General features: G+C 50.8%; 1 protein-coding gene across 7 annotated transcripts in view; it reads right to left on the reverse strand.

The window, feature by feature from the left end:
• The window catches only part of MACF1 (microtubule actin crosslinking factor 1), a 348476-nt gene extending 341292 nt beyond the window's left edge, over window positions 1-7184 (reverse strand). For 2 of the 7 annotated variants that reach the window (XM_084787104.1, XM_084787103.1), the window contains exons 1-2: window positions 7123-7184; window positions 2790-3061 (exon numbers count right to left, since the gene is read on the reverse strand). In XM_084787104.1, the coding sequence (XP_084643230.1) occupies window positions 2790-3009 (220 nt within the window). In that variant the 5' untranslated portion in view covers window positions 3010-3061; window positions 7123-7184. Of the gene's footprint in view, window positions 1-2789; window positions 3062-7122 lie in introns of those variants that run through there. The other 5 variants (XM_084787113.1, XM_084787112.1, XM_084787109.1 and 2 more) reach the window with 4 other exon arrangements.
• Window positions 7185-11314: the final 4130 nt, after the last annotated feature.

The raw sequence follows: 11314 nt of genomic DNA on the forward strand, positions 1-11314 counted from the left end.
AGCAGTCTCGCTTGTCTCTGGGGCCTCTCTTCTCTCCAGCTAAGGAAACACACCCAACTGCAGCACATTGCTATTTTTAAACATGGCAGTTCCCCCATCTCCAGCCTCAATTGGTCCAGCCCCCTCCCCAAGACAGTCATTGTCGATGTCAGCATGATGCCAGGAGCAAAGCACAATAGCACAGCCCAGCACCTACCCAGCCCTTTGCTCAGCTGGCCTGGCGGCGGCGGGAGGTGGGGGGGCTGGGGGGGAGGGGGTTGGGGGTAGGGGGGGTTGGGGGTGGGGGTGGGAGTTCTGAGGGCCTTTGCCTGAGGTTCAGGCTCCCTTGAATTCCCTTGACTAGAATCGTAAACAGCCTTCTCAGAGAAGACCCGGGAGAAACTGTCACAAAGCCATCTAGAAGTGAGTGCTGGAGGATGGGTTAGGAAATATAAGGAAGGGAAAAGGAGGCACTCACTCTGCCTTCTGGGGAACGAGAGATCTGGGGCTCAGAGGCCCTTGAGTTATGCCCCTTTAAGGCTGGGACCAGGTAAATCCTTTCCTGCATCCTAGAGCCTGCTCCAAACTTTGCTACTAGCTGATGTTCCAGGGCCAAAACACTTGAGAAGGACTCCCTCCAAAGGCGCTCTTTTGCCCACCCACAGTTCAAACGTGCAGCCTACCTGCCACGGGGATTTGCGGTCGGTCGGATCCTCTAGAGCTCACTCCCACATCTTTCCTGACTTCTCCTTACAGCCCACTGCCTGTTCCTCATCACAATCTGCTGCGTATTAGCCCCTAAGTACTTCTTGCACTCCTGTGGTCGGTCACTCCTTACTTGATCCCTCGCACGCACAAGGCCCTGCGTGAGTTACTGAAGGTCAGCACGTAAAATAGCTCACAGCACTGAGGGGCTCACAGTCATGAGGGGGTGATGGGCTCCCCCGTGGGTTAACTGCTCTGCACCAAGGGAACACGCTGGAGGAGAGAGAGCCATAAATGGAAGAGTGGAGGAGGAGGAGGCTTGGGACACCGCTGGGGGCAGCAGGGCTAGAAGGGCGGGTACTTAAGAGTGGAGGGGGAACCGCCAACATCTTGCCGAGAAGAAAATTAAAGCCTCGAGGTTTGATCCCACAAGCCTCTTACCTTGAAGGGCAAGCAAGCTAACTGCACGGTGCTGCAGGGAGGGGGGAAGCTGGTGGAGACAGGATGGGGCCTGGTTTGAGGTGGGTCTCTACACTGAAGCCTTTCTTTCGCGGGTAATGACAAGCCAAAGATGGCTTCTAAGCATCGGGTAATAGGAGCAGGTTTGTGCTTTAAAATAAAATGTTCTAGCGGTCACAAGGAAGGAGGAGGAAAAGACTGAGGGAACCAAAACTGTTAGGCTGATCAGAAGGTCCAGGTGAGAGGAGGTCGGCTGAAGGAGGCCGGTGTGTCATCTGACTGACCCAAAGTGGGCAACAGGACCATCCTTGGCAAGGGACTTGGCTGCAGACTTCACTGCATGAGCTAGCTGCAACACTAGTCTTTCTACCTGCATGGTGACACCAATGTCTGCTGAGCACACCTCAGGGAGAAGGCTCTGGGTCCCTTCAGTGAGGCAGCTCTTTCATTAAGTCAAAAACTACACTGAGGCGGGTGGAGAGATGTCTTAGTGGTTAAGAGTGCTGGCTGCTCTTCCAGAGGTCCTGAGTTGAATTCCCAGCAACCACATGGTGGCTCACAACCATCTATGATGTGATCTGATGCCCTCTACTGGCAGGCAGGTGTACATGCAGTCTGAGCACTGTATACATAATAATAAATACATTTTCTAAAAAAATTACCGTGAGGGCTGGAGAGATGCTCAGCAGCTAAGAGCACTGGCTACTCTTGCAGAGGACCCAGATTCCACTCCAAGTGCCTACACTGGTGGCTCATCACGACCTGTAGCTCCTTGCCTCTTCTGAGACCAAAGCCTACACTCCTAAGCACTACACTGATGCTTGGAAAGGGCAGGCAGGCACCTCCTGACAAGGGGAGGCAGCTCCTAGCCCTCGTGCAAAGTTCCTGGAGAACCTACATACAACCCTCAAAGGGCTATATGAGTAAAATCAGCTTCTCCAAAGACTTCCTTATAAGGAAATAACAAAGCAGAAATCAAATGTTTTTATTCCTAAACATGATCATTATAGCACTGTCTACTACAGCCAACCAATGAAAAGGGAATAGGACTCAGAAAAACCACGAAATATACACAGACTTTCATAATAATGATAAAGTCTGAGTCACGTGTGGCTGCACACACCTCTTATCCCAGCACTCGGGGAGGCAGAGGCAGGTGGATCTCTGTGAGTTCAAGGCCAGCCTGGTCTACAGAGTGAGTTCCAGAACAACCAGAACTACATAGTGATACACTGTCTGGAAAAAAAACAAAAATACATTAAAAAATAATCCATAAAGTCTAAGATGTAAACCAGAAGATCTTTTTAGGAGTAAATGAAGAAACAGATCCACCTGGAACACAGACCATCAAGGTGAATATTACATACATAAAATAAAGCTGAGTGGGGAAAACACAGGTAGAAAGGTACAGAAACGAAAGACTAGGCCTCATTTAGCATGGGGGGCGGGGAAGGTTTTCTTTTTTCTAGTCTTTTTTTCAGGTTTCTCTTGAATGCTCTTTCCTCATCTTCGCAACAAAAATAATCGTAACAACAAATCAGATTCCAGCTGACTTGGCTCAGAGGAATTCCTAGCTCCCCGAGATGCCAGTGTGCACCAGCCCACCACACTCCTCCCTCAACCGCACAGCTGGAGAACTCTCTTACCAGCGACTCTGACCACGGCACGTTCTGCAGGGTCCAGCACCGAATCTTGGCTTTTCCGCTTCTTCTGCTCATGAAGGGGCAGGTTCCAGGGCAAGGTGTCCCCAGGGGGACAGGGAGACAGGCTCCCTGACCGCTCACTCCGGTAAGATCGCTCGCTACGACATGACCGCTCACTCCGACAGGATCGCTCACTGAGCGTCTCTTCATCAGAGGAAGACATGGTCCAAGCAGAGGTGGCTACAGGAAGGACTAAATGTCCTGGGACAAGGGATCTGGAGGAGAGAGGGAAGAATGTGAGCACAATAAAGGGTCACACAAAGAAAACACACACGGAGACTTCGGTCCCAACTCCCGCCTCTGCTCCTGACTTGACCTCTTTAGACACCTGAACCTCAGTTTCTTCATTTACAAAATAAAATAACACAAGCCGGGCAGTGATAGTGCATGCCTTTAATCCCAGCCCTCGGGAGGCAGAGGCAGGAGGATTGCTGGGAGTCCGAGGCTAGCCTGGTCTACAAAGTGAGTCCAGGACAGACAAGGCTACACAGAGAAACCCTGTCTCGAAAAACCAAAAAAAAAAAAAAAAAAAAAAAACCAACAACAACAAAAAACAAACAAACCAAAAAACCAAAAGAAAATAACACATGCCAAGACTAATTTATATAACTTAGAGGAAAATTATATTAAGTATTAGATAGATAGAGAGACAGATGGGCAGACAGAGAGGCTGAAGACAGACTGACCGACCTATTAGGCCAGTATGTAAGAGATAGAGGCAGGAGGACCAAAAATTCAAAGCCAGCCTTGGCTACATAGTGAGTTTAATGATTTATTTATTTAGTCATTTATTTATTAAGTATAGTGTTTTGCCTGCATGTATGCCAGCAGGCCAGAAGAGGGCACCAGATCTCATTACAGATGGTTGTGAGCCACCATGTGGTTGCTGGGAATTGAACTCATAACCATTAGTAGAGCAGGCAGTGCTTTTAACCTCTGAGCCATCTCTCCAGCCCTACATAGTGAGTTTAAAGCTATCCTGGGTTACATGGAATCTTGTTTCAAACGAAACAAAACAAAAAGCCAGGCATGATGGCTCCTGCCTATAATCCCAGTGCTTGAGAAACAAAGGCAGGGGTAGGGGTGGGGTGCATGCTAGGGATATGGCTCAGTGGTTAATAGCACCAGTTACTCTCCCAGAGATCCTGAGTTCTATTCCCAGTACCAAACTGGGATCTGATGCCCTCTCTTGGTCTCTGCAGGCACCAGGCATGTACATGGTACAAGGCATGTATGAAGATAAAACATGCAGACACATAAAAAAAAAAAGTCAATAACTTTCCTCTTTAATTATATATTTTGCAAGCCCGGCATGGTGGCCCAGCACTTGGGAATCAGAGGCAAGTGGATCGTAAGTTCGAGGCCAGCCTGGTCTACAAAGTGAGTCCAGGACAGCCAAGCCAAGGATACACAGAGAAACCCTGTCTCAAAAAACAAATAATATTTTTTTTCAACACCCGGAAAGCAGAGGCCAGCGGATCACTGTGAGTTCGAGGCCAGCTTGATTTACAAAGTGAGTCTAGGGCAGCTATGACTACACAGAGAGACCCTGTCTCAAAAAACCAAGCCGATGTGGTGGTGCATGCCTTTAATCCCAACACTCAGGAGGCAGAGGCAGGTGGACCGCTGGGAGTTCGAGGCCAGCCTGGTCTACAGAGTGAGTCCAGGACAGCCAAGGCTACACAGAGAGACCCTGTCTCCAAAAACCAAAAAAAGAAAGGAAAAACCAAAACCAAACAAACTAACTAATATTTTTTTTTAGTGAATCCAGGAGAGCCAAGGCTACACAGAGAGACCCTGTCTCAAAAAACCAATAAACTTGCCATGTAGACCAGGCCAGCCTTGAAGTCACAGTCAGCTGCCTGCACAAAGGAGGCAGAGGAGCCTAGTCTTACATGGCAAGTTCCAGGCTAGCCATGGCTACCTAGTGAGATCCTGTCTAAAAACAAACAAACAAAAACGCTGTGTGAATGTTAGGCTAGCTTCTATTACTAATAGCCAAGCAGAAATGTGAGTTCAAATTCTATTGCATTATCTATTAGCTGTATGACCGCGGAGAAGACATTTAATCTTGTTACCCTCAAACGTTCTCATCTATAAAATGGAGATGATGCTAGCATCTAACTTCACAGCCTTTTGTTGGCAAGAAGTAGACAAGATCCTGCCATTTGATGCTAGGTACCTCATAAGCACTCAATACGGAATCTATTATTATATTCCTCTTCTTCTTCCTACCTCCCAGGAATGCTGTAAGGATAAAATGGGACACCAGATGGGAAGTAGTCTCTAAAGCTAACGTGCAATCTCACGGGCAGGCATGAAAGGAAACGTGAACTACAGTAAGTGGAAGTTCCCGATTTCTCCAGCACACAGGTTAGACACAGCACTAAACCAAGACAGGCTTGGTCCAGTCACTCACAGTTGGTGAGAACAGCGTCAAGCCCCTCCGCATCTTAGAAACTCAGTTTCATCGGCTGCACGGTCGGGGGGAGGGGGGGGAGGGACAATACGTCTCCTCAGAGGATATTTTAAGGACACCCGTGAAATATGCGTGTAAACTTAGCTGGTGCCATGTATGTCACACAGCAGGCATTAGATAAAATATTCATTGGCTCATTCCGAGGGCTGTGTGGGAATACATCACACGGCGCGCGGGGCAGGGGTGATGGTAAGGACTGTCCGTTTTTCTGGTCAGTACGCTAGCGGAGCGAGAAGAGTGGAAACGCGATCATTCCAAGCCAGCTGGGCTCCACCAGCCAGACTGGGCAGCCTTCCCTCAGCCTGGCCCCAGCTCACTGCCCAGAACCATCTGCTATGCATGGCCCACCACCCCAGGAGCTCTCAGAGCCAAGATGGTGCATGCCTTCGGCTGTCAGCCTTCCTATAAGGCCCCACATCTAGCCCAGGTAGGTAGTTCTGTTGGGGAGTCTAGAGTCCAGGGGATGACAAGAGCTGTCAACGTTTCCTTACGGGGAACAGGGGAATTATCTGCACACAGGGCTGTGCAGAGCAGGGAAGTGGCCTAAACTGCTTGGTCTCTGGTGAGGCTCCTCCTGGATTCTGGGAATCTCAGCTTAGAAACAGCAAGAGGCAGAGACTGTCTCCTGGGTCAGTGACATCTCCTGCAAAAGCACAGAACTCAGAAAACAAAGAACCATCCTCACGTTGCGGGGGAGCTCTCTATGTTGAAACGCGGGCCAGACAGAACAGCCCTGTAAGGGCACTCCTGTGCCAGCAGTGTGTGGATCTTCCCAAGGCACACCAAGACCCTAGCCTACCACCGAAGGAGTTGAAAAGACCCAAGGACGAGCAAAGCTTTGCCCTTTATGGTAGCTCTTGGCCCTAGTCTCACCATCACCTTCTAGTACCTACCTCCCACCTTTTTTGTCCGATCAGGTGCTGAAGCGACAAGCCCCAACCTCCAGGAAACTCAGCCTATGTACCCTCAGCGCTGGGCAGGAAACCGCTCCTCCTCTCGGACCACCTGCTTAATTCTAGAGCCGCCCATTCCCCTCCTAGACGCCCATTTTTACTACAAAGGCCGGCAAAAGCAAGGCCTCTTCCGCGACAGCCAGGCCCTCCTGGGCTCTATCCTAGTCATGACATTCCTCGGCCTTTCACACACACACTCACACCTGTGTGACCTCCGGGCTTCCGCCCTACTCCTCAATCGCTTGGGTCACTTCATCCATCCCGGGTTAGCAGGAACCCGAGCCCACACCCCCAACGCATCGCGAAGGTCCCCAGGCCACCCGGGTCCGCTACAGGCACCGGACCCAGCACTGACGGGCTGCAGCCCTCCCCTCCCTTCCCCTCCATCCCCCCCCAAGGCCGGGGGGGAGGGGCATTCCCGGGAGTCGGTGGTGGCGCGGGTGGGTCCGCGTGCCTGCCGCGCGTGGCTGACAAAGAGTGGGGACGCGTGACCGAGGATCGGCAGGGCGTCAGTGCCACCGGCTGATCTCGGGAACCCGGAGGCGAATTTCCCTGGCCAGCCCTGCCCGCTCCTGCAGATCCCTCTCCTGTGCCCTATTTTTCCGAGGAAACACGCCTCCCTTTGGCCGGGGCAGCGGCCGCCGGAGGGAACCCGGGCTCCGTGCGCCCCGCACTCCCCACACTCCCTGAGCTGCAGGTGCCGGGGCCCTCACGGCAGCGGTGCCGGTGCCTGTCAACCCGCATGCCAGCAGCCCCGCGTCCGGGGCGCGGCCGCCTCGCTCCAAGCATCGCCGCGCAGCCGGCCGAGGAGCCGGGAGCTTCCCGAACCCGCCCCGCGCCTTACCCTGTGCACGCGAGGAGGAGGCCGGCGGGCGGCTGCGGCGCGGCGGAGGGGAGCGGCTCCCACAATGGCCGAGCTCACGGCGCCGAGCCCCCCGCCCCCCGCGCCCTAGCGGCAGCGGCTGAAGCGGAGCCCGCGCAGCCGCCCAACCCGCTCCCCACCCCCGGCGCCGGCGCCGCCCCCCACCCGCCGCCCGCCGCCCGCCGCCCGCCGCGCTCTCCGCCCTGCACCCCGCCCGTCGCGCCCTGCTGGTCGGCTGCCCCCCGCGCCCCTCTGCACTGACCCTGCATCCACTCGCAACGGCACCGGAACTCCCCGGGGTCAATTCTCACCCCTCATTCCCCGCCCTCTGCGCGAACGACCTCTCCGCCCCAAGCCCGGGGCCGCTCGCTGACCCTGGCCCGCCCCTTGGAGCTCTTCTCGGTTAGTCCCAGGATGACTCTTCCAGGCTCAAGCTCCCTACCCGGCCATGGTTCTGGAATAACCCCGGCCTGCCCTCCTGCCCACTTCCTCTAAAACCACATTCTGTCACCACTCCTGGGGCCCCTCTTGGAGAAGGCCCTGGGGGAACTGAGTCCAGGAGGGACTATGAGGCTCCATTTCCCTGAGGGGTAAAAAGAAGAGAGGAACCAGGCCCTGAGAAAAGAATCCAGATTCTTGATTAATTAGAGACACTTATAGACAGCGCCTTGCTTAGAAGAAGCTTCTTCCACCGATAAGACATTTATTAAGCTCCTTCTGCATGCGTGAGCTAGCGATGTAGGAATGCCTTTTTTTTACTCTGTGGTGCAGATTAATGAATATGCCTAGAGTATTTCTACATAGGAACAGCCACCATACGGGTATGTCTTCTGGTTAATGTACAAAGTGCTTTACCTGGTTGAGGTCAAAGGTAGATTTCTTTTCATTCATTCATTTGTTCGACAAGTATGTTTTGGACGTCTACACGCCAGTTATAAAGACACGTAACTGAGCGGAGTGCATCTGATCCCCGCCCACTGACTCCTCTGGGTCTACAGTCCAGCGGGCGAAACGAAGAATCATAAGGCATCCCAAGTGATAGCATTATGATCTTTCACTTATGAATGCAAAACTAAAATCAGATTATTTACTCAAAGGTCCTCCAGGGAGGTAGAGTGTAAAAGTGCGAAGTTCAAAGCTAACAGAAACCTTGCCAGAAAATCAAGCCACAGAGGACACAGACGTGGAGGAGAATCAAGGATCAGGGTTCAAGATGAAATCCTGGCTCAAAGAAAAACCAAACCCCCAAACAAAGAAGCCACAACATACTGTAAATGCTAACTAGATATAACATTTATAAATCCTAAATAATTAAAAAATTATTACATATGTGCCATGGCTCACAGTGTGGAGGTTCAAGGACAGTTTGTGGGAATTGGTTTTTTTCTACCATGTGGCTCTGGGAGACCAAGATGAAAATAACTTTATCTGCTGAGCCATTTCATTAACCCTACAAATAAGTCTTTAAAATAAGAAACTGCCTAGTGTGGTGGCTTGTGGCTATAATACCAGCATGTAAGAAGCTGAGGCTGGAGAATTACCATGAGTTCAAGAAAATCCTAGGCTACATAGTGAGCACAGCCAGAACTGTTGTAAGAACTTGTCTATAACCAATATAAGAAACAAAGTTCGGCAGGAGCCAGGCATGGTGGCGCACCCACTGGGGAGGAAGAGGCAGGCGGATCACTGAGAGTTCGAGGCCAGCCTGGCCTACTAAAGCAAGTCTAGGACAGCCAAGGCTACACAGAGAAACCTTGTCTCAAAAAACCAAAAATAAAATAAAATAAAGTTCCGCAGGGCATGATGGCCCATGCCTTTAATCCCAGCACTCCAGAGAGGATCTCTGTGAGTTCAAAGCCAGCCTGGTCTACAAAGAGAGTTCCAGGACAGAGGAATTCTATCTTGGAAAACCAAAAAGAAAGAAAGAAGAAAAAGAGAAAGAAAGAGAAGAGAAAGTTCTGCAGATGCCCCTGCATCCATCCATGCATATGCAAACAGCACCAAGTGGACTCTGTGGGCTTAAAACAGACACATCGTAGGTAAAGAGTACTTGAACCAGGCTCAGTTCTTAGTACCCACATGGTAGCTTACAACCATTGGAAACTCCAGTTCCCAGGGTTCTGACAGCCTTTTCCAACCACGCGTGCATGTGGTGCATGTACACACCTGCAGAAGAGACAGTCATAAACATAAAATAAAATAAGTCTAAAGAGAAAAAATAAAATAAGCCAGGCGCAGTGGTGCATGCCTGTAATCCCAGCACTTGGGAGGCAGAAGCAGTCGGATCTTTGTGAGTTCGAGGCCAGTCTGGTTTACAAAGTGAGTCCAGGATAGCCAGAGCTATTGTGTGGAGAAACCTTGTCTCAAAAAACCAAAAAATGGAAAAAAATACAATAAAAACAGCACATGATGGGAGGGAAAAATGGGGGAAGCAGGAAAGGAAGTAGAAGGGAGGGAATGGGGGTGGATTTGGTCAAGACACGTCAAGTTGATATGCACATATGAATGTCTTTAAAAAGAAAATGTTCAGCTGGGGATGGTGGTGCATGCCTGTAATCCCAGCACGTGGGAGGCAGAGGCAGCCATATCTCTGAGTTCAAGGCCAGCATGGTCTACAGATTGAGTCCAGGACAGCCAAGACTACACAGAGAAACCCATCTCAAAAAAAATTAAATTAAATTAAATTTTAAAAAGGAAAGAAAGAAAAGAAAAGAAAAAGAAAGAAAGAAAAGGGGAAAAAAAGAAAATGTTTGGGGAAAGTTAACTGTTACTATGGTCAATAATGCCTAAGATAAACACCAGATCATATTTAGATCATAAAGCAATAATAAAATAAAAAGTTCTATGAAGCACAGAAACATCAAGCTTAAAAGTCCTTTTACAATTTAGAAATGAGTGTCTCTGTGCTTGCCCAGTGAGACAAGGCTGTGGACAACAGGGGAGCAAGCTGAAAACATAGGCAGCACTCCCCCACAGGGCCAGGGGGCTGTGGGCAGCATCTCCACAGGCAGGGCCCACTTCAAGGCTCAGGAAGAGAACTGCCAGAACCCTGCAGGCCCAGCTTGTCCACCTAGAGGGCATCCTTCCAGCCCTCAATGACCTTCCCAAATGTGACCACTAGTCCAACCTTGAATTATTCATGCTGCAAGCTGCCAGAAGGTGGAGCTTCCCGGAACCTTCTAGATTCAGGACGTTCAGCTGTGAATCCCTAGGGCTATGTTTCTAGGTCCAATTGTACTACCCTGAGATTGAGCTACTGGTGAAATATGCCAAGATTTTTTTTTTTTCAGCTGGCAGTGGGCCAATGACCTTGGGCTACTAGGCTCCAATTCATTTCAGCAATCTTTTGTTGAGGAATGCCATGTGCTGGGAGGGTTTGGGGGCTCTTTGGGGAATACAGAGGTGAATCCAATCTGGTGCTTGTCCTTGAAGATTGTAGAGGTGTCAAGGACAACAGAGGTGGGCAGACACTTGAGAGTGATTGTCCTCCACTGCTCCCCTCCACCGCGTCCCATTTCCAAGCAGGCCACTGTTGATTCCCTCAAATGCACTCAGAGTCTCACAGCCCGAACACCTAAGCTGGGTCATTTGGGGGCCTTGAAGGAGCCCAGCCAGCTTCTTACCAACATGACAATTGCGAGCCCTGACTTTTGTTCCATCCACACTTGGAGCGTGACACCCACTCAACAAAAGTAGTCAAACACTCACCAGGACCAGCCACTGAGCTTTGTACCTGAGGCTGGAAAAGGGCTGGAGCTGGGCAGTGGGCACACACTTTTAATCCCAGCACTCAAGGAGGTAGAGGTAGAGGTAGGTTAGGTGGATCTCTGTGAGTTTGAGGCCACCTTGAAGTCTAGATTTTTCTCTCTCTCTTCTCTCTCTCTCTCTCTCTCTCTCTCTCTCTCTCTCTCTCTCGCTCTCTCTCGCTCTCTCTCGCTCTCGGGTTTCCCTGTGTAGCCTTGGCTGTCCTAGACTCGCTTTGTAGACCAGGCTGGCCTTGAACTCACAGTGATCCGCCTGCCTCTGCCTCCCAAGTACTGGGATTAAAGGCACGCGCCACCACGCCCAGCTTGTTTTTGTTTTTGAGACAGAGTCTCTGTGTGTAGTCTTAGCTGTCCTGGAACGCCATATGTAGGTTAGGCTGAACTTGAACTCACAGAGATCGTCTTGCCTC

This window comes from Acomys minous (genome assembly GCF_964271855.1).
Source record: "Acomys minous genome assembly, chromosome: 6".
NCBI classification, from domain to species: Eukaryota; Metazoa; Chordata; class Mammalia; order Rodentia; family Muridae; genus Acomys; species Acomys minous.